General features: G+C 41.8%; 1 protein-coding gene across 1 annotated transcript in view; it reads right to left on the minus strand.

Annotated features, from left to right (window-relative positions):
* Positions 1-3211: 3211 nt before the first annotated feature.
* The window catches only part of NECAB3 (N-terminal EF-hand calcium binding protein 3), a 97322-nt gene continuing 79351 nt past the window's right edge, over positions 3212-21182 (minus strand). Inside the window, exons 6-13 of the mRNA XM_048497259.1 lie at positions 19878-20014; positions 18885-19006; positions 16594-16673; positions 15732-15785; positions 13668-13780; positions 9740-9817; positions 6732-6823; positions 3212-5816 (exon numbers count right to left, since the gene is read on the minus strand). Coding sequence (XP_048353216.1) covers positions 5788-5816; positions 6732-6823; positions 9740-9817; positions 13668-13780; positions 15732-15785; positions 16594-16673; positions 18885-19006; positions 19878-20014 — 705 coding nt within the window. The 3' untranslated portion in view covers positions 3212-5787. The remainder of the gene's footprint in view (positions 5817-6731; positions 6824-9739; positions 9818-13667; positions 13781-15731; positions 15786-16593; positions 16674-18884; positions 19007-19877; positions 20015-21182) is intronic.

Here is a 21182-nt window from a genome sequence, read left to right on the forward strand (position 1 = left end):
AAGACTCTGAACTTTTTTTTTGGATAACTTGATGCAGAAAAGGCCAACAGAAACTATTGAGTAGGATATACAGTATGTTGATTAGAATTAAAAACTAGAAAAAAAGAGCAAATAAAAGAGTGTATGATCCGGGATGGGAGCTTAGGACTTTGGGGGGGAAAACCATCTCACATGGACCAATGGGAAAAACTATGGACAAAGAATATGAGATTTACAAGGTGTACTAATATTAAAAAGTTAAAATTGTTATAAAATGTTCCATCCGGTGTGGTATTTGTGTCCACAAAATTAGCAAAAATAAGCAAAAGGGAATCTGGTCAGTGTTGGAAGTGCCAGAAAGAGAAAAGCACCTATTTTCATATGTGGTGGCAATGTGGACAAACCCAAATATACTGGAAAGAAATACATATAGTTATGACCAAAATTTTTTAGGATACCTAGTTTAAATTCTTGCCAAGAAATTCTTTTATTAAATATGTTAGATTCTGTAAAGAGACCAGGAAAAACGATAAATTAATTTTATATATATGGTTTCAGCTGCCAGAATTAATTACGCAAAAACATGTGGAAAGTAAGAAATGTTCCTCTTCAATTGAAGATTTTTTGTTAAATTAATAGAGTATATAAAAATGGACAAAATATCAAATCTTATAGAACATCATAATTTAACTGATTTTTTTCACCAATATGGGAACCGATTAGTAAAATACTTGACGAAAGTGAAAAAAATTAAAGTATTCCTTCCAAAAAAAAATGTAATAAATTGTTACAATCATCTTTTTTTCTTTTTTCCCTCTCCTCTATAGATAGCACGTTACGGAAGACTAAGTATTAGTTGTTTCCTTTTATGTATAGATAATATGTATTGTTGTATGTATTGATGCTGAACAAACTCATTCAAACTTAAATTATTAAGGAGGAAATATTAGATTTAAGTAATAAAGACGAAGTATATAGATACGATGGACTAGTTTATACGTATCTCAGGTCATCTAGTTAGAATTTAATATATAAATCTCTTTCTGTATAAAACAGTAACAAGTATATATACTAAATAGATAATCAAAACTGAACTGAATTATATGTATCAAATTATTTGTATCCTAGCTGGAAGTATATTAGTTTAAAAACTGTAATGTATAAGTTAGAATGAGTTGTTTTTAAATGGATAGTTTTTTTCACGAAATAACTTTATGTAAAAACTTATATGTAACAATTTCTGTGAATTCTGTAATAACTGAAATTCAAATTGTTAATTTTTCATACTTAATAAAATTAAAAAATATAAAAAAAAATAAAAAAAAAGAAAAGGAAAAGAAAGTTGAAAATAAAAAAATGAATAAACATGGACAAATGTAATAATGATAATAATAACAATATTCTGTTGTATCTTTGGGTTGTTTTTTTTAAAAACAGATTTATTGCCATTGTTTCTTTAATGAAAATGTGAAAAAAGACAGAGTCCCTTTGTATGAAAGGTGACAAAAGAAACAGGTGAAGATGTCAGACGTATGCTTGCTGGATCACATTTTTTTTTGGCCCTGTATATCAATGGTTCCAAAATCACAGTAAACTCAAAAGCCTTTTCTCACAAAGAAGGATGACACATATGCAGGCTGGCATAATAAGCCTGATCAAATAATGCTGTGTTGGCTTTTCTACCTGTTACGGAACTAGGTTGCAAAATAAAATTATGTCTTCTGAAAAGACAAGTTGTAGATCAATTTATAAAGAGGGCCTGAAGAGCAAACCATGAGAGGGAATGATGACATATAAGGACATTGTTATAGTTTCTCTGACAAATCCTGACTCTACCTGAACCTGTAGATATGAAATTTTTTTAGCATAGCAGGAAAGGACTAATTTTATAAGCAAGATGCTGATAGGATGCTAGGCAGATGGCTACACTTGCTTCTTTTGGAGGCAACTTAGGCCCACTCTACATGTTATAAGTGCCACATGGAAGCTCCCTGGAGTAGTTGCTGCAGCAACAAACCACTGTTATTCTCTTTTTTTGCATACAGTAGCTTGTCATATTGATCATCTGAATGGCAAGGAGTTTCAGTACCATCATCAGCCATCACCAGAAGCCCATTGATACCACAGAGACTTCCACATAGTACAAGTGTTCCTCATGGCAAACTGTTAAGCTGTGAAGACTGTTAAAGAATACATTCCATGTGAAGGCACCAGGGGGATCCAGCTCTGGCCCTCCAGATGTTCATGGGCTACTATTTCCAGGGACTGATAGGAATCATATTCCATGAACATCTGGAGGGCCAGAGTTGACCCCTGGTCTACATTTTACCCCCACTTTCTGTAAAAGTGTGTGAATATATTGGGTCAGAACCAGAATACCCAAGCAATTTCCATTGATTCACTCTTCTAGCTGTCAACTGTCTTCATAGAATCATACAGTTCAAAGGGGCCATATGGGGCATCTAGTCCAACCTCATGCTCAATGTAAGACCACCAAGATCACTATAGTCAGCCTACAATGTCATCTCATGACATCCCACACCCTCCTCCATCCCCCCAGTAGCCGTGTTTCATAGAGATCAGTGGGATGCAGTAGCAAACGATAACCAGGAAAGTTCTGCTGAATATGCTAATGAAAAATTTAGTTCTAGAAAGGCCTCAGGTGCTATTGTAAGGCATATGTAAGTACTGGTGTTCCCAGAACTTGTTAGTCATTGCCCATAACACACACACACACACACACACACACACACACACACACACACACACACACACACACACACACACACACACACACACACCCAATGCTTGGGGTAGTTGTGGATTTTTTAGCGTTTTAAAAAAGTTTAAGTACTTACTTCATGAATGAATGAACACTTATCCACACATGTTCCCATTTAAAAATGAAGGAAAATGTGAAAAAGGCTGTCTATCCATCTCAGCAGCAACACACCATTTTCTTGCAATCTGATTCAGTCACGTTTAACAATCCATTAGCTTGCAAAGTGAATGCATGAATCACTGACACTGGCAGTTTCTACAATGGCGACTCCAACTTTCGGGGAAGCTTCAAAGAATGCCTGGACCACACCAAGGCTTTTATCTTAAGATGCGTATGCACGTGTGTGTTGAAGTACCAAGAAAGGTAAGAACAAGAAATGGTTCTCTCTTTAGCATTTATTATTCAGCCAAAGAGCATTAGGAGAATTAATCAGAGGAGACAGACCAAAACCTAACCAATTCAGAGCAGCACAATGGACTGTTTATTAAGAGACAGGGAAACTGGAGAACATAGTCATGTTTGGGTTGTTTAATACACACATAGCCTTGCATATACATTAAAAGAATAATAAATAACCAAGCATTAATAAAATAAAGTTTCTATTCTCTCCTTGGGCTGATCTTTTGCTTTCTCATGTTGAAAACAAAACTTTCCATTCCCTGTTTGTAAGAAAACTATTCACAAGAATATATGCAGAGTGCAAAGCATCAAACCACCATTTCAGAGAATTTCGTTTCTTATTTTAATAACACATGCACTTGTTCATGTCTCTGAAAGGTTCGTTTTATTTAAAACAGAAATAATATGTGTTGCTTGACTAGGTACTGGCAATCAGGTAGAAACACAGGGGACTACACTACAAAACTTATGGTGGCCTTATAGCAGTTTAACTGTTACAGAGTCCCCTGAATGATTTAGAAATTGAAGTTAATGATGGTGCAGAGAATTCTCAGTAATAGATACTTTCCTGTCACAGAACTACAGTTCCCAAAATGTCTCAGGAAATAGAATAAATATAAAGCCAGTTTAACTCTGTGAAACAGACATGGTCTAAGCGGTTTCAGATAGCATCCTGTCTTGTTCTTTGGGGGTCAAATGATTAAATATATTCTAGCCACAAACCTCCTACTGCCCCCACTTTCTGTAAAAGTGTGTGAACGTATTGGGTCAGAACCAGAATACCCATCCAGAAGAAGAATATCCAGAAGAAAAGGGAATTACAATTGTAATTTCTCTGAAACTCAGGGCCAAACTATATCTTCGGACTTTAAGGAATTGGGTACAGTTTCCCTGCAGCCCCACAACAATTGCAAGATAATGACTTCCAAAAAGTAAAGGGGGTTATTTTAAATGGTTTTAAATTTTAAATGGGTTAAGGAAAGGCCCCTGGGGGGGGGGGGGTGAAGCTCCTCTCCCCCCCACCCAAGCCATTTTCCCATGCCTAAACAGGCCTGGGAGGGATTATTTTCTGATTGTTGCTGCTCGTGTGCACAAAGTACTTCATGTGGAACAGCAGAAATTGAGAAATAACTCTCCCCTGCCCAGCACTGTTTCATCATGGAGAAATGGCTCGCTGGGAGGGTGTGACGAGGGGTCCTTTGTCCCCTGCAGTGGACTCCCAAGCCTTTTCGTATTCTCTTTTATTTTTTTTAAAACACTCCCTGTAGCTGCTGTGTGGCTGGGGGGAATCTGGACTAATTTCATGGGTATAAAACAGGGGTACAAAATAATATAATGCCCTAACAACAATTTAGTGCCTGTCTTGCCTATTTGTGAAGTGATTATTGCTGTATAATGCCAACTCTATTTTGCAGCCTATTTGTGATGAGAACCAGTTTGTGCAGCCACCAGATCCTGTGTTGGTTTGCCAACAACACAGATACTAGCCAATCTTGGGCTATAATCAACCGCATTCATATTGTTTGCTTCACAGTTCATAAATAAGGTGCTGTTCATATGTACCCATAAATTAACAGGAAATGATACCCAGAAAGGGTCACACTGTCAAGGAAGGTGGATTTCACATGTTTAACATATGAACAGTATCCAGCTTGATTAGATTAATGTCACAGCTAGTCTAGCATCTTGCTTCTAGTGTCTCCAACCAGAAGCCTTAAGGAAACGCACAAACATGGCATGAAGGTGCTGTTTGCCCATCGTCAAGGGGAATTCAACAGCATGCTGCATGTGAAGACATAGCCTCTGTCCAGCCACCATGGCTACTGGTAGATGTGTCTTCCATGAATTTGTCTTAATCCCTTTTAAAACCATCCAAGCCACAAGAAATTGGACACTATGGACACAGTATCTGTTTCTCAGACTATAGACTCAACTGTGTTTATGATTTCTCTGTGCTTCTGCAGAATCACAGAATACACACAGGCTTGAACACAAAGTATTGATACGTTCTGAAGAAATCTTTTTATCTTCTCATTTTTACTCTCACGGGTAGACATTTCCTTAGCACACCATAATAGCTTGAGGCACACGGTCGGAAACACTGGTCACAACTGCCTCAAAATCTTTATATCTTTTCTTTAATTAGTCTCTAGAGCTTTGTACAATAATAACAGACAAACTCTCAGTTTGGTTCTTCATTACAACTTCAGACTCACAGCTGTACAACAGCCCTTCAGAATTATGCTTCCTTTGTGTACCATCACACTTCAACGGATGGTTTTGTATCCTCATCTCATCTCACCTCATGCTTTTGCCTTACACCATTTGTATAACCTGAAAGACTAAAAAAACTATGTCATCATTCTGCGTGAAAGTTCTATGTCGAAATAGTAGAGGAGTGCAAATAACATTCAGGAATGATGGCAGGGTGCATTCAGAAGTACTCTCCCATTCTTACAGATGTCAAAGAAAGGAAGATACAAGCATTGCACAAGAATATAGAGGAGGAAAGAGGCATGGAAGCAGTTGGGATGGAGAAGAATAACCCAGGAAAGGAGGCTGCCTTTTAAAGGTAACACTCGATCCGTCAGCATGCTGGTTGCTTCGTAGAAATGCAGCGGAGGGGATCAGTTGTTGTTCATGATCCACCAAGAAGCTGAGAAAACAAACAGGAGACATTATCAAAGTTCACATATACAGAAGGGGAGACATTTTAGTCTGACTCAGTGTGGTGTAGTGATTAAGAGCAGTGGACTGTAATCTGGAGAACAATGTTTGATTCCCCACTCTTCCACATGAGTGACAGAGTCTAATTAGTAAACCAGGTTTGTTCCTCCCTTCCTACATATGAAGCCCGAGATGGGTGACCTTGTGCTAGTCTTGGTTCTCTCAGAACTCTCTCAGCCTCATCTACCTCATTAGATGTCTGTTGTGGGGAAAGGAAGGAGTTTGTAAGCCACTTTGAGACTCCTTATGGTAGAGAAAAGCAGGGTATAAAACCAACTCTTCTTCTTCTCCTCCTTCTCTTGGGCACAAACTCCAAACTATGCAAAATTGGTCTACATTTTCCTTACGGAGCTCAAGCAGGATTTGAAGAATCTAAATTAAGGAAATTAGATGACAGAAGTATTTTTATCTTTATTCATATTAGTGACCTCAGATATGCCAACCTGTGATTTCAAACATTTGATCCATGAGTGCTATGCATTGACTGAAAAGTAAAGGAATGCAGCACTTTAGCCTACACAAATCTCATATCTCCCAAGTAACCTTAAGAGTAATTAATAGGCAGCCTGATGCACACTCACTTGGTAGGAGAAAATCCCACTATACTGAATGGCACTTGTTAAAATGCATAGGATTAGGCTGCATGGAAGTTTAGCTCTGAAAATTGCAAAAAAAAAATAGATACACACCTATGATTGGTTTCTGACTAAACATTCTTTTCTTTAATTAGTCCAGGATGCTGGACTGGATAGCTGTGCTCCAAGTTCTTTAAAAGGAATAATAAGAGTGCCCACTGTCCACTAGGTGGAAACAAATGTACAGATTTGTATTGAAACATACTTACCTGGAAAAAACATGGTGGTTAAGAGTTCTGGAGAATCCAATAAATCAGTGAGGATCCGCTGGAACTTCTTGCAGCAATTAGATTGCAGATGGCTGCAAAGACACCAGGAAAGTTATAGCATTGTCTATAATATTTGTGTCTCAGCCAGTCTGTACTTCTAAGAGAAATGGGGGTGGGGGAGAGGTCCTATTCAAAGCATGAATTTAATTTTTGCTTCGCTGCCAGATTGCCAGTGAGAACAGCTTTGCCCCAGACATCTTCCCTCCACCCACAGTCAGGCTTCCCACTCCCTTGCACTGCTTTACATGCCTTCTCCCTTGCCCCCTGCCATCCTGCCAGCTCCTTCCTGCTTCTCTAAGTGCACATACTGACAGATCGATTTCCAAATCTCCACTGCCCCAGCAAGCCCTTCCTGACCCTCCTTCATGTGATCCACAGCCTTAAGCCATTTGTGAATCACAGCTGCCACGTCAGAGAGCTTCCCTCTCTTACATAAGGCAGAGAAGGAAGGGAGGGAGGAATGAGTTGCATGAGAAGAGTCGGCAACTCTGTGCTCCAAACATGCAAGGCCTTTAAAGACACGCAATGGGGGGCCTCTCCAAAGCACAGAGTCCCACAGGCAAGTGAGGTGACTGAGGAATGAGGCCAGTTTGCCAGGATCCTCTTTCCCACCAGAGGGCGAAGGCATCTTGTGGTGTTGGCCCAACCTCGTGTGTGTGGCTGAGATTCTGGAGGCGCCAGAGCCTTCACATGCACACCTTCCCCAACCAGGAGCCTGCGTATGAATGCTGGGGCAAAGGGGGCCTCACCAAGGGCAGCAACAGAGCAGAAGCAAAATTCCTAGAAATAGGGATGCCAACCTCCAGAGGAGACCAGGACATCTCCCGGAAATGACAACAGAAAGGGCTTTTGAGGGAGAAGTAAAAGCAGGGCATCTTTTGGGCGTGTGATGAGATCTGTACTTTTAAAGCTGTCAATGAGCAGATTTAAGAGAACCGGAAGAACCAGAGCCCATTTGAGGCTTCAGCAAGCCTCTGGGCTGCAGGTACTGGGTTGCCTCATCACGTGTAAATAAAGAAATGCAAGGAGAGCCCTCTGCAAGCCCACAGCATAGAGAACAGTTCCAAGGTAAGTGTTCCATGCATAATGAGCCTTTATCCATCTAAATCAATCACAAAATATTTCTTTGTCCCAGCTTTATTAATTCCTCATTGCCATGATGTCTGCCATACTTTATGGACTTTTCCTAGGGATTCTTCTTAGACTAGGCTGCTGCTCTGAAGGAGAATAGAGGGGTATCCCATTGCTCCCTTTAATCTGAACTGAATTACCCTTCCATTACTTAGGATCCACATATTTGAGGAATGGTGAAAACAGATGGAGAGAACTGCTGATCATGGAATGTAGGTCACTCACTGAAAGTGCTGTGTAATAGGTGCAGGACAGACAGAAGAAACTAGTTTCTACACTGCACAACATGGAATTAATTTATGAAATTCACTGCCACAAAGCGTGGTGATAACCACTTCTTTAGTACAGGAGAGTGGACATATTCATGGAAAATAGAACTTCTGATTAGCAATTATGACTAACAGTAATAACAATCAAATTAACTTCCATGTTCAGAGGCAGTGCGCTACTGAGAACCAGAGTGCTACTGAGTACCTCCAGCAACACTGTGGGGAGGGATATTGCCTTCTTGCTTGTGGGCTTATGCAGTAGAAAAGGCCTGCTCTGACCTGCAGGCCCTATTCCACCCTCTGCCCTCTTCCAGAGGTTACCAATGCCTCCTGGAGGGGGCTTGTTGCTCTCTTTCTTTCTCTATGTCAGGTAACTGCTGACACTTCCTGACCATAATAGGAATTGTCCACTGGGGAGAGTCAGGCCCACCAGCTTCCTCTCCAACTCTGAGGACTTGTCTCTGTGTCTCCTGTTTCCTCATTCCTGGGCACCACAGGGACAAATTACTGCCTGGTATGCCCCAGGAGGAATAGCTGCTTGACAACTACCACCCTTTCCTTTTTAAAAATAGTGTGTCCAAGACAGTGGAGATTTATGTTTTACATACAACAACTTCTACTAGCATGCAAAGTTAAAATTATTTATTACAAAGAAAACATTTACAAGCATACTTTTAGCACAGCATTAGTTTGAGCAAGGATCAAAAAGAAATTAGGGAAATACAATTCCGCTGTCCCGCTTTCTTTACCTGCCCTTTCAAACGTCAGAATATAGGACAAGCTCTTGAGCTTAGGATGTCACAGCTCTCTACAGAGTTTCCATTACCTGCATCTCATCAGTTCCCTTGGACAGCGCATACTCAAAATGGCTGCCTCCTCCAGACCTCCAATGAGAGCTGTCTCCCCTGAGAATCCCAGCCAAAAGAGAGCTTCCTCCTTAAACCCAGGATTTTTATTCATTCTCCTTCTCTACCCACTGACTAGGTCAGCCTGGGCCAAGCAACCTTTTTCTGGAGCTTTCAGGAGTTTTCTTCCTGTAGTCCTTTTTAGCATTTTGGAACCTCCAAATTTCTTATCCCTGTTTGAACAAAGGAGGAGGGGATTGACCCATCCCTTTGTCTCCCACTACTTCTATTAGAATTTCTAGAAAAACTGGCTGAGGTGAGGCTAGCAAGCTATTCCCCATTCATCACGCCCAGAGGGTAAAAAACGGTTAAAAGTTCCCTTCCTACCTCAAGAGGAAAAAGCAATTTCTCCACAGCTTGTCATGGATATCTGGTTGTCAACTGTGAGAAACAGGATGCTGGACTGAATTGACTTCTTCTCATCTAGCAGTGCTCTTCTTAGTCGATAAAGAACTGCTCTACCACAAAGCTTTCAGAAATTAGCCAAATGATGGCCTTTCTAAACTTGACTGCACTTGAATAACTGTTTACATGGTGAGGTCCAAAGCTGAAATATACTTAAAAAGTGGATACATGGATTGGCCATGTACTTTTAAACTCAGCCTCTACAGAAACACAGCACGAATTGTAGGAAAACACCTACCTTCTCCATGAAGGCACGTCTTGCCAGAACTCATAGAGGATAAAGCATGCCTCACTTGTCAGTTTGTGGGCAGACACACTGCAGGAAAAGATGAGCCAGGAGGAAAAACATTATCACTACACACCAGGCTGTTCGTAGTAATCAAAAATGGGACTCTGGCTTCAGTACCATAATTACTTATCTTCAGTGACTCATGGATATGCTTTTGTAGTTGTTTTCATGGAAAAGATAATAGCCTTCATGCCGACGTTAAAGAACTGACAGTGCTGTTTAAAGGAACATGGGGATTTCTCAAGTTATCTCACAGTCTGTGCACAAACAGCAGCAAATATCGATGCCTTTATCTGATGGACTGAATATCCTTATTTCCTTGATTCAAATGAAATGACTGACAATAATGGCATTCTTAATTCACAGGAATCAATACCAGACATAAGAACATAAGAACAAGCCAGCTGGATCAGACCAGAGTCCAACTAGTCCAGCTCTCTGCTACTCGCAGTGGCCCACCAGGTTTTCATGGAAAAGATAATAGCCTTAATGCCGACATTAAAGAACTGACAGTGCTGTTTAAAGGAACATGAGACCTCACATGCCAGTAAGGAAGTCTCATTCCCTCCACCATTTCAGGTAGGCGCACATATTATGTTTGAAATGGCTCTACCACTGAAAATGACAGCACAGTGTCAGGTTTTCCACATGCCTCCACATAGAGCAGTGGTTCTCAACCTGGGGGTTGGGACCCCTTTGGGGGTCGAACAACCCTTTCACAGGGGTCACCTAAGACTCTCTGCATCAGTGTTCTCCATCTGTAAAATGGATAAATGTTAGGGTTGGAGGTCACCACAACATGAGGAACTCTACTAAAGGGTTGTGGCATTAGGAAGGTTGAGAACCACTGACATAGAGCTTCCAGCATTGTGACATGTTTTCCACATTTGTCCTTTATTGTTTAAGTATATTTATCTGACTGCTTCCCTGACTCACTGCCAGTGGCAATTCATGATTTGAGGTGGAACAGGGACATATGTGATGTGATGATGGTTCACGGAACAGGGAAATAGGTTCACTTCACACTGGGATGCAATTCTTTAAGGCAGTTGCATGATGGCCTAACACCTAATCCTGAAGTTAGGATGCAGCACTTAACATTTTTACTTAGCCTGATCGGATTCCTAGCTATGCAACTTGGAATTAGACCTGTGTTGACATGTGCATAGAATGTAAGTTTCTAGGGACAATTTCATAGATGAGTCATTGCAGGTTGCTTTTCCACATAATGGGATCACAATGAAGCATCATCTTCCACATAATGGGATCACAATGAAGCATCATTCTCACTTTAATATGCAACTTATCCCTGAAATCAGGCTCCATCCCTGAAGACTGGAAGATGGCCAATGTCACACCAATCTTTAAGAAAGGATCTAGGGGGGACCCGGGAAATTACAGGCCAGTCAGTTTGACATCTGTTCCTGGTAAATTAGTAGAATCTATCATTAAAGATAAAATTATTAAACATGTAGAAAAGCAAGACCTGCTGAGAAAGAGTCAGCATGGCTTTTGCAGAGGCAAATCCTGTCTTACAAACTTTACTCTAGAGTTCTTTTGAGGGTGTAAACAGGCATGTGGACAGGGGTGAACTCGGGGTGGACATTGTCTACTTTTGGATTTCCAAAAGGCTTTTGACAAAGTTCCTCACCAGGAGAGACTGTTGGAGAAAACTCAGCAATGAAGGGAATAAGAGGGGAAGTCCCTCCCTATGGGATTCAAAAAAACTGGTTGGAGAAACAGGAAACAAAAAGAGTGGGTGTAAAATGGGAAGTTCTCACAATGGAGAGAGATGTCGGGAGTGGTGTCCCCCAAGGATCCACAGTTTCTTTTGGGACCCAGTGCTCTTTAACTCTATTCATAAAATGACCTGGAAGTAGGTGGGTAGCTGGTGGGCCAAGTTTGGCAGATGATACCAAATTATATAGGGTGCGAGAACCACAAAGGATTGCGAAGAGCTCCAAGCGGACCCTTTGATAAATTAGGGATGAGTGGGCTCTAGAAATGGCAAAATGCAGTTCACAATGTAGCAAAATGTAAAGTGATGCACAATAGGGCAAAAAAATCCAAACTTCACATACATCGCTTACAGGGGTCAGTGCTATCAGTCAAGCAGACCAGGAAAGGGATTTTAGGCTGCCTTTAGTTGGATAGGTTCCATGGGAATGTCAACTCAATGCATGGCAGCTGTAAAAAAGGCAAACTTCTATGCTTGGGGATAATTAGGGAAAGGGGAATTGAGAATAAAACTGCAAGGATTGTCATGCTCCTTATATAAAGCAGTGGTGGCGACCGCACTTGGAGTAATTGTGCGTCCAGTTCTGGTACGACGTGATCTCAAAAAAAAGCGATATTGGAGGAGATAGAAAAAAGTGGCAGAGAAGGGCAACAAGGATGATTGAGGGACTGGGAGCACCTTCCCTAAGTGAGGAGAGGGGCTGCAGCGCTTTGGGACTCTTTAGTTTGGAGAGGAGGCGGCTTGAGGGGGGGATATGGGATTGAAGTCTACAAAATTGGCTATGCATGGGGTAGAAAATGTTGACAGAGAGAAATTCTTTTCTCTCTCTTCCTCAGCAGTACTAGAACCCAGGGGGGCATACATTGAAAAAAAATGCTGGGGAAGAATTAGGACTAATAAAAGGAAACACTTCTTCACTTAACATGTGATTGGTGTTTGGAATATGCTGCCACAGGAGGGTGGTGGATGGCCACTAACCCTGGATAGGCTTTAAAAGGGGCTTGGACAGATTTATGGAGGAGAAGTTGATTTTATGGCTACCAATCTTGATCCTCCTTGATCTGAGGTTGCAAATGCCTTAACAGACCAGGTGATCGGGAGCAACAGCCGCAGAAGGCCATTGCGTTCACATCCTACATGTGAGCTCCCAAAGGCACCTGGTGGGCCACTGCGAGTAGCAGAGTGCTGGACTAGATGGACTTTGGTCTGATCCAGCTGGCTTGTTCTTATGTTCTTATTGGATGAATGAGACATGTTAAATTGTAATATACTCTTACTGGAAAAAATACTTCCTGACTAAATTCAGGACCCATTCTCACAATTCTCATTGTTTGGTAGATATAGTATGTGCTGACCTCAAGCTACCAGGACAGATGGGTCGGATTGGTCACACTACCATGTAATGCACACACAAAAAAATAATGTTCATTTCAAGTGGCCAAAATACAAATCTGGTTTATTATTAGTTTCTGGTTTTGAAATGACACAAATAAATAAATAGGATTCCTTGGAAGAATGCTGCCAGTAAATATTCTGCAATGTGTGGAAACCTTGCAGGAAAGCACCAAAGGATGACTGGACAACGTGACTGCCAAATGCTTAGGAGGATTTTGAGAATGAACCCCTCGGCCCAGCTCAGTTCTGACTGTGTGGTGATTATTAGTAGAAGAGGGCACTGGAAACTTTCAGTTACCTGTTTCTCCTTTACAGAATAGAAGAATTTACCAATTTTGTTTTTCAACAACAAATGTAATTATGGAACCAAATGGGCTCCCAAACTTATCAGCTTCTGAGCACACAACTATAAATAGCAAATTCACTTTCTGTGCCTGTTTTGCCATCTGTGTAGGAAGAGGAGAAACAATATTTCTCTGTAATGAGTCTGTCTCTTGCACAGTGTTTATGTGCTGTATGGGACTGTTAGATGGACAGATTAGTCAGTGGACGTTTGTCAGGTCTTGAGTACGAAACAGAACTGTATACATTCTAGGTGTTATAAATAACACCTTCCTGGCTATTGGCAGGGTGAATTGAGGTTTATATGCTGAAAATGAAAAGTTCAACAAAAGCCATTCTTGCCATTCTTAGGCATGTTTCTCATCCAAGCAACCTATAAAAGTCAAGTTTTGAAAGACTTACTGTAGGCAGCTGCTCTGTTCGGCTGTGGTTTCTGTATAGGACTGAAGAGCTTGGCGAAATGCCTCTAATCCATTTTCCGTCACTGATATCTCCCTTTGTGACACCAGGATGTGCTGCAAGGAGAGAAAAGAGATGGAGGGTGAAGCTACCCATTCTGAGATGCAGCATTCAAGGCTGCCTGATGTCCTTTGTCTGAAAGTGGCCCGCTGCATCTAAGGATTCCTCCACGTTCCAAAATGCACCCAAACATGCATTGCAACATCTGTGGTTTGGTTAGGTAAACTTTATGCAAGCCACAAACAAACACACCGACACGGAGAATGACATTTGAGAAAGAAGAATTTATTGATACTGCCAGGAGCAAGAGGCAAAATTCCAGCTGGTGCCACTGGATTTCTCTTGTCAATTGTGACAAAAGGGGAACCATCGAGGGAAAACAAGTAAACACATCAGCTGGCATGGAGTAATGTCTTTGTCAGAGAGCCAAATGCATGGGTATGATATTACAAGTAATATATTTATATAGCCCAACTATATAAAACATGATTGACAGACTAATGTGTGCAAAATACAAGTTTTCTGTCCCTAAGAGCTTACAGGTTCCATTTAGAGTTGGCCATGGGGAGCTGGGAATGGGAATGGGGAGAGGGGGAAAGGCAAACTGAAAGAACTTTACTTCTTCTCTGAAACGCCAAAGAATGAGCTCTGTAATGTTCAAAATATTTCAGAAAATATGATCCATTTGTGCATTCAATCACCAAGCATATAACTGGAGTGGGCAAGGGTGCACTGGCCCCACTCTTCACCTATGTGTTGTCACCAGCTTGTGATCTTGGCATCTTTGCATGGAGGAAATGATTGGGAATGTTTCTTAAGCAGCTTGACTGACAGTCTCTCTCTCTCCAGTTGTACCTTTGGCTTCATAATAAACTAGTTGTATTGCTGGGCTAAGTGAGAACTAAAGCCTATACTTCCCTGGATCTTACAAAAGAGGGGCAATTTTGCTGTTGGGGATGATAAGGCATCTTTCAGATTCTATTGCCAGGGCTGACAGGCTACCTGGAGACATCTTGTCCCATGCAGCATCATACTGAGCTGCAGGCTCAGGCAGGCAGGCAGCTCCTCTTTCTCTTTCTCCTCTTTTCCTATAAAGCCCCTGTTCTTCCCTACCTCTAAGGTCTCTTCTTTCGCCTGTTGACCCTCCCCGCTTTGTATTGAATTCTAGACTATAACTCTTTGGAGTAGGGTCCTAAGTTCTTACATTCCATGAAGTGCCACAAAGCATTGACCCTTTCTGCACAAACCTTTTAAAACATTTTGAGGAAGGAAATAAAACGTTTCCTCTATGGAGTTCTGCACACTGTTCCCCACCTTTGGTGCTGAAAACATTTTATTTCATGCTTCAAAACGTTTTCAGTGAATCCCCTTCAAAAATGATTATTTAGGCTGAAATGTTTTCAAAATTGCTTCATTGCTGTGCGCTTTAAGATCTTTTCCACGCCTCACTGCCTTCTTTGAACATCCTCCTTGGTGCCATTTCCCAGTTCACTCTCCATTCCTCTTCATCAGTTTATTTTCTCATTTCTGTGTCTCTTTAAATTTTTGGGGGAGGGGGGTAATCTTCAAGGCATCGATTATAGGAGGTACAGAGAACTGCAGCATGAAGCTGTGCAGCACTGAAGCACAATTTATCCAACAAACTCAAAAAAAGGGGAAAAAATCACACATTCATCATTGTAAAGGGAGGGACTGAAAGTGTTTTCCAAATGTTTTTGATGATTTGTGAGGAAAGGGCCAATGATAACACAACTGTAGCGAAACATGAACCCCTATTAGGCCCAAGGAAGAGAGGAGCCAGAAGTCCTAACAGGAAGTGTGAAGAAGGAGCAGAAACTATTCAATAATGGAACTGACTGAGGGAAAGCTGTTCTGTTTGTATGTTAGCAGTACAAAGCTACTGAATCAACACAGAATCTCTCGCATTAACCGTTACAACAATAATGTGATACTTGTATTTACCACCATTATTTGTAAACAGAAACACAGCATTGGCCTTGAACTTACAGAGTCTCTTCCTTTGCAAACATTGTCCTCTTTCAGCGGCTCCAGCCTTGGACTCTGTAGAAATGCAAAAACATTGCTAAAGGGGAACGTTTTATTTGAGACGCTTAAACATTTAATGGATTTGTGAGCATCTGCTCTGGATAGTCAGTCATTACAAAGCAAGACTATACCACCAATCAAAATGTTTCAAAGCACACACTACATCCTCCATCAAAAGCCTGGGTGTCCTCCTTATCAACGGAGGTCCAGGTCATACACACGGCTACAATGCCGTTTTCCCATCTTTGCCAGGGTAGGCAGTTGGTCTTTAACTCTCCCACACTGATCTAGCTACTGTGATCCATGTGACGGTCACCTCCAGGCTACACTGCTGTAATTCGCTATACATGGTCCTTCCCTTGAGTCTGATCCAGAAGTTAATACTGGTCCAACACTCAACAGTAAGACCCTTCACTGGGGTTTCATTGAGACAGCATATCACTCCCATCATGTATTGGCTGTATTGGTTGTCAGTCAAATTCTGGGTCATATTCAAAGTGTTAGTCTTAACTTTTAAGGCCTTATGTGGTCTGGGACCCTCATATCTTAGGGACTGCATATCACCATATTACCCATGAAGGTCTCTCTGTTCTGTGGATGGGAACCTCCTGGTGGTCCCTGGCCCCAAAGGACATCAAGTTGGTCTCAACCAGAGCTAGGGCTTTTTTGGCCCTGGCTCCAGCCTGGTGGAACTATCTACTGACACCAGGGGCCCTGCAGGACTTTGTCCAATTTTGCATGGCCTGCAAGACAGAGATGTTCCACCGGGCTTTTCAAAGAATTAGAAGAGGGATCAGGTCAGCTACTGGATCTGCTGGCTCACCTGACATTCCAGCTTCCCAATGAGCTGTTGTAGCCGATTCATCTCAGCTGTCCACTGGCTGTCAGCTTCCACACAAATACCTGGGTGTAATATGGACAGAGATGGCTGGACTGAAATCATAGTCAATTAAGCTCATGGCAGAAGTTTAGCATATAAGAATAACTTTAGTAAGACCAACAGCCAAGCCAATGACCTGGCAAATCTCCCCTATTGCTTTTTAGCATAAATTAGAAAAATGTATTTGTTTTTTATTTATTCCCACTGTCTACTTCACAAAGGAAGGCGATCCTTTCTTTCTTATTGCTATTCTGTAACATTTACCTTGGAAATGCAAATATTTCATAATCTTTCTTCCTTTCTTTTTTAGCTTTCTCACGGCAACTCAAGGATAAACTCATCACTGTATATATGAAGAGACATCTACTAAGCACAACGAGGTGTCGATAATCAATATGAGGAATCAGCTAATGACCCATGTACATATTTGGGTGAAATTGTGCTCACAGTCACTGCCATGGGGGGAAACTCGGCAGAAATGAAATATGACAGAAGGCAGGAAAGCGGGCAGTGGCCAGGAAAAATAAAGCAGTCAGGTGCCCGTGCTGTTTGCTTGGGAGCAGGATTTTGCAAAAACATCACGATTTTGGTAATTTTTGAAAAACATGGGTTGAGGGAAATATAACAGGCCAATCTAGTTTTGGGAAAGGGACCTGTGTGAAGTTCTTTCCCAAACCAGGATATTTCCCTTCGTCAACCCATGATATTTCGACAGTGCGGAATCCACCTATTAAAGAACCATCAACACTCCAGGCTCATCCAAACTTGGAATATTTAGCATTCCTGCCTGGGAATGGAACTCTGCCTTGTTTCTGGAAAGTAGCCCCTCTTATCATTGTCAGAGCAGAGGTGTAGCAAGGTATATACCAGTGCATCCTCCGCCCCCATCCCACCCCAGAATGCCTCTGGAACGCCCTCACCACACCCCCACAGGGGTGTGCCCCCAGTGTCCCCTTGAAGCTACACCTCTGTGTCAGAGGGTTAACTTTTCCTATATCTAGACCTTACAAATGAGGTCAATTTGCCCTTGGACCTTGTTCCATTGTGCCCAACATCATTCTCCTGAAAACATTGCTGGCACTGATTCTCATTTCCTCAGGCCTCTTCTAGATCAGTAATCACCCTTCCCTCAATGCCCTCTGCTATTTCCCCCTATTGATCACCTCTCTTTATATCTTAGGCTCCTTGAAGCTCTGCATACATGTGTTTGCAGGTTGTATGTAAGGATTATTTTTAATCCTTAATAAATTGTAAACCACCTTTTCAATTCTGATTTGTGTGAAGGTTTTTTAAGTGGCCTTTCACACTGCACAGTCTGGTTTGCTGCTAATTCCACAAAACAAAAAGGGAACAGACTAGACTAATTCAGGAAACACTGCCAAATAGCAGATCTTTGAGTCTGTATCTGCTTGCAAATCAGAAATGCTGTTTTGAACTTTTTCCAGGACTGCCATTTATAACCAGTGCAGAAAGTCCAATGAGAAATCACAGTGGATTCATGGCCTCTGTTGATCTGCACCCATCCCAGGTGACGCTTCATAAAACTGAATATATGATTTTTCTCCATACCCTGCAAACAGCAACCAAGAAGATCAGAGCAGGGATAGAAAAAAAGCTGAACAGAAGCAACTATGCTTCTGGTAACTAACACTGGTCAGGCTCACACATGGGTGTTCAAAGTTGGGCGTTTCAGTAGACTTGGGTGTGTGAATCAACCTTCACAGATTAAATTTCATTCACAGAACTCTCCATTGATCAATTAATTAAATTTACATGCATATTTATACATATTTATGCTTCACCCTTCACCTGACCAACCAGACTCAAATCAGCTCACATGAACTTAAAACGAACATGGTATCTCATTGAGCAAGTACAACTCGAAGGAAGCAAGACACAAACTTCGCTCAGAGGCTACTAAGGACACAATGCAACAGCTTGCCTTTACAGAGCCCTTGGAAAGATGTCTAAAATTAGGACTTCCCTCACATCCTCTGGAAGCCCCTTGCCCAGCTCAGGGACGGTCACAGTCAGCTCTAACTCAACATGTCCTCAAAGAATCAAGGGATGAGAAATTCAGGGACACCCATGAGCATGGGAACAAATCCACTGCTCAATGTTGTGAAGGCATTTGCATGAGACTTCGCTGTTGCATTTTCCCTCCATTATTAGAGGAACCTTGCTGCTTCTCTATGGTACAAACATGGACAATACAAATAGGGGCCTGTCAATACCTGTGGTCAGCATCCCTGAATAAGGATCTGTAGGAGATAAGCAGATGTTCTTCTGAGCCCTACGACCACATCTTTTCACAGAGCGTGGACCAATGGACACTTCTGATTTGTTCACATCAGTCCTAAAAAGCATCAAAACAACATAATACATCTCCTGCAGTAATAAATAGTGGGCTGGATCCAACCAACCTTTGTAATAGTGAAAAGGGAGATGGGAGGAAAAGGTCTTACTCTGATCAACAGAAAGACTATGTCTAGGTAAAACCACATGGGTTGTAATTAGGAGGGGAATAAAACAAGATTGTGTCAAAAACTTGGCTGGATCCAGTTCCCTCACACAGCTAGACATTATGGCTTGGATCCTATGAAATACTCCAGGCATGCTAGATAGCCTCTGCTGTGGAGTGCACTTCCTCGTCCACTGGCTCTGCCATTTGAACAAGAGCAGTGTTTTCCAGTGAGGACTTGTGCAAATGGAAATGCTAGTGTATGATTTTTGAAATTATATTATCGATCAGGAAAATGCTGCCAAGTGGGTCTCGTTCAGGAGTTTTAAAAAAGGGATCTAGTACTGGTGACTTTCAATTCCTCCCTGACTGCTATTATTATACTTCCATCCAGAATGGCACACTTGTGTGGCTAATCTCTAGGCTCTTAGTCCTATACCACAGAATAGCAACATTGGAAGCAGTATAGCTTATACCACTCCTGCCATTTTCCCCATCGGCTTTCTAGTTTGGTAAAGGGGACAGAAGAATGAATACCCCTGTGCACTTAATTATATACCTGGCTCCCCAGATAAACTAAGTGGACCTTACTTTATCATTGCCAGAGGCCCACAGTTATTTTGGCAAGACTAATCCCTCAGGGATTGGATAATAAAGAAGAGAAAAAACTGAGAGTGTTCTGAGCAGGAGGAAGCTTCCCAGAGGGTGCTTCTATTATGATTTTGTCTTCTTTTGTAGCTTTTATTCAACCCAACCTGTACATTACCTTTCCCGGCCAGCCTGTTCTTCAATGGTGTCTGCAGCACATTCCAGTGAAACATGCAGGGACTGCAGTTGGTTCATTGTCTCACGTAGCAGAAAGCGGGTCATAAACTGTTCCATCTTAGAGGAGTTCTCATATTCCTGGAGAATAAGAACATGGAAAGGGGGAAGATGGTGACCAGCTGAATACTAATCAGCAAGCTTTTAAAGAATTGCTACAAAGTCTCTTGCCTCATTCAGTGCTCCAGGATGAGCCTTCTGCTATGCTCACTTTGGCCCTTTCTGCACGGGCCAATAAACACGGGTTAAGGGCGGGATAAAACACAGGTTAGGGGGCCATGGATTCTGCTCCTAAAGTAAGTCCACTCCACGTTTCCCCCCCCCAACTTAAATTTTTCAAGAATTGCATTATGTGCGATTCTTTTGTTTTAATGTGCCTCACTTGGCCACAGCTGTGTGGCACGTTAGCGGCTGCGATCCAACAAGAGAATTGCAGTTCCTGGCTTCCATCTGTGGAGTCACGCAGGGACAAAGGGCCATTTCATGGCCCTGGGGGTCAGCCATGCTTGCTTCCAAAGCTGTGCTTCAGAGGGAGGCAGGGGCCCAAAATAACCCCGCCCCTCTGTGTGAAGGCACGCACCCCATTCACATGGCCATGTGAGTGGGCCGGGGCAAGGACGGGTGAGTGGGCCGGGGCAAGGACGGGTTCATGTAACCCCCCTTTTACTCGTGTTTATTGGCCTGTGCGGAAAGGGTTTTTGTGAACGAAGGTCAGAGATGGAGGTAGCTGTGGTGAAACAACCCTAATGACCCAGAACCAAAGCCATGAAGGAAAAATACATGGTTTTATGGGTGTAGTGCAACTTTTAAAAATCAAAGATAGAACCTGAGATCCCCCAGAATTACAACTGATCTTGAGACTAAAGCAACAAGTTTTCTGGGAGAAAATGATTGCTCTGGAGTGTGGACTCTATGGCAGTATATTCTGCTGGGGTCCCTCCACTTTGCAAACCCCATCCTCCCTAGGAATCACCCCCAACCTTCAGGAATATCCGAATCCACACTTGCCAATCCTATCAAGGTCAACCAACTCACTTCTTAACCACTCAACATTTCGTTCTAATTTACAATAATTTGAAGAAAGTTCTGCAGAGTCAAGAGGAGTAAGGAAAAACATAACTACAAAACAAATAGAACAAATCTTCATTTACCATCTCATTCTTTTTAAAAACACTATTAAATCAAAGAGAAAACTGTGACTGTGTCTTCCTCCCTTTCCCTCTGAATACTATGATCTTCAGTATAATTC

Source organism: Sphaerodactylus townsendi, linkage group LG05, assembly GCF_021028975.2.
Source record: "Sphaerodactylus townsendi isolate TG3544 linkage group LG05, MPM_Stown_v2.3, whole genome shotgun sequence".
NCBI lineage: Eukaryota > Metazoa > Chordata > Lepidosauria > Squamata > Sphaerodactylidae > Sphaerodactylus > Sphaerodactylus townsendi.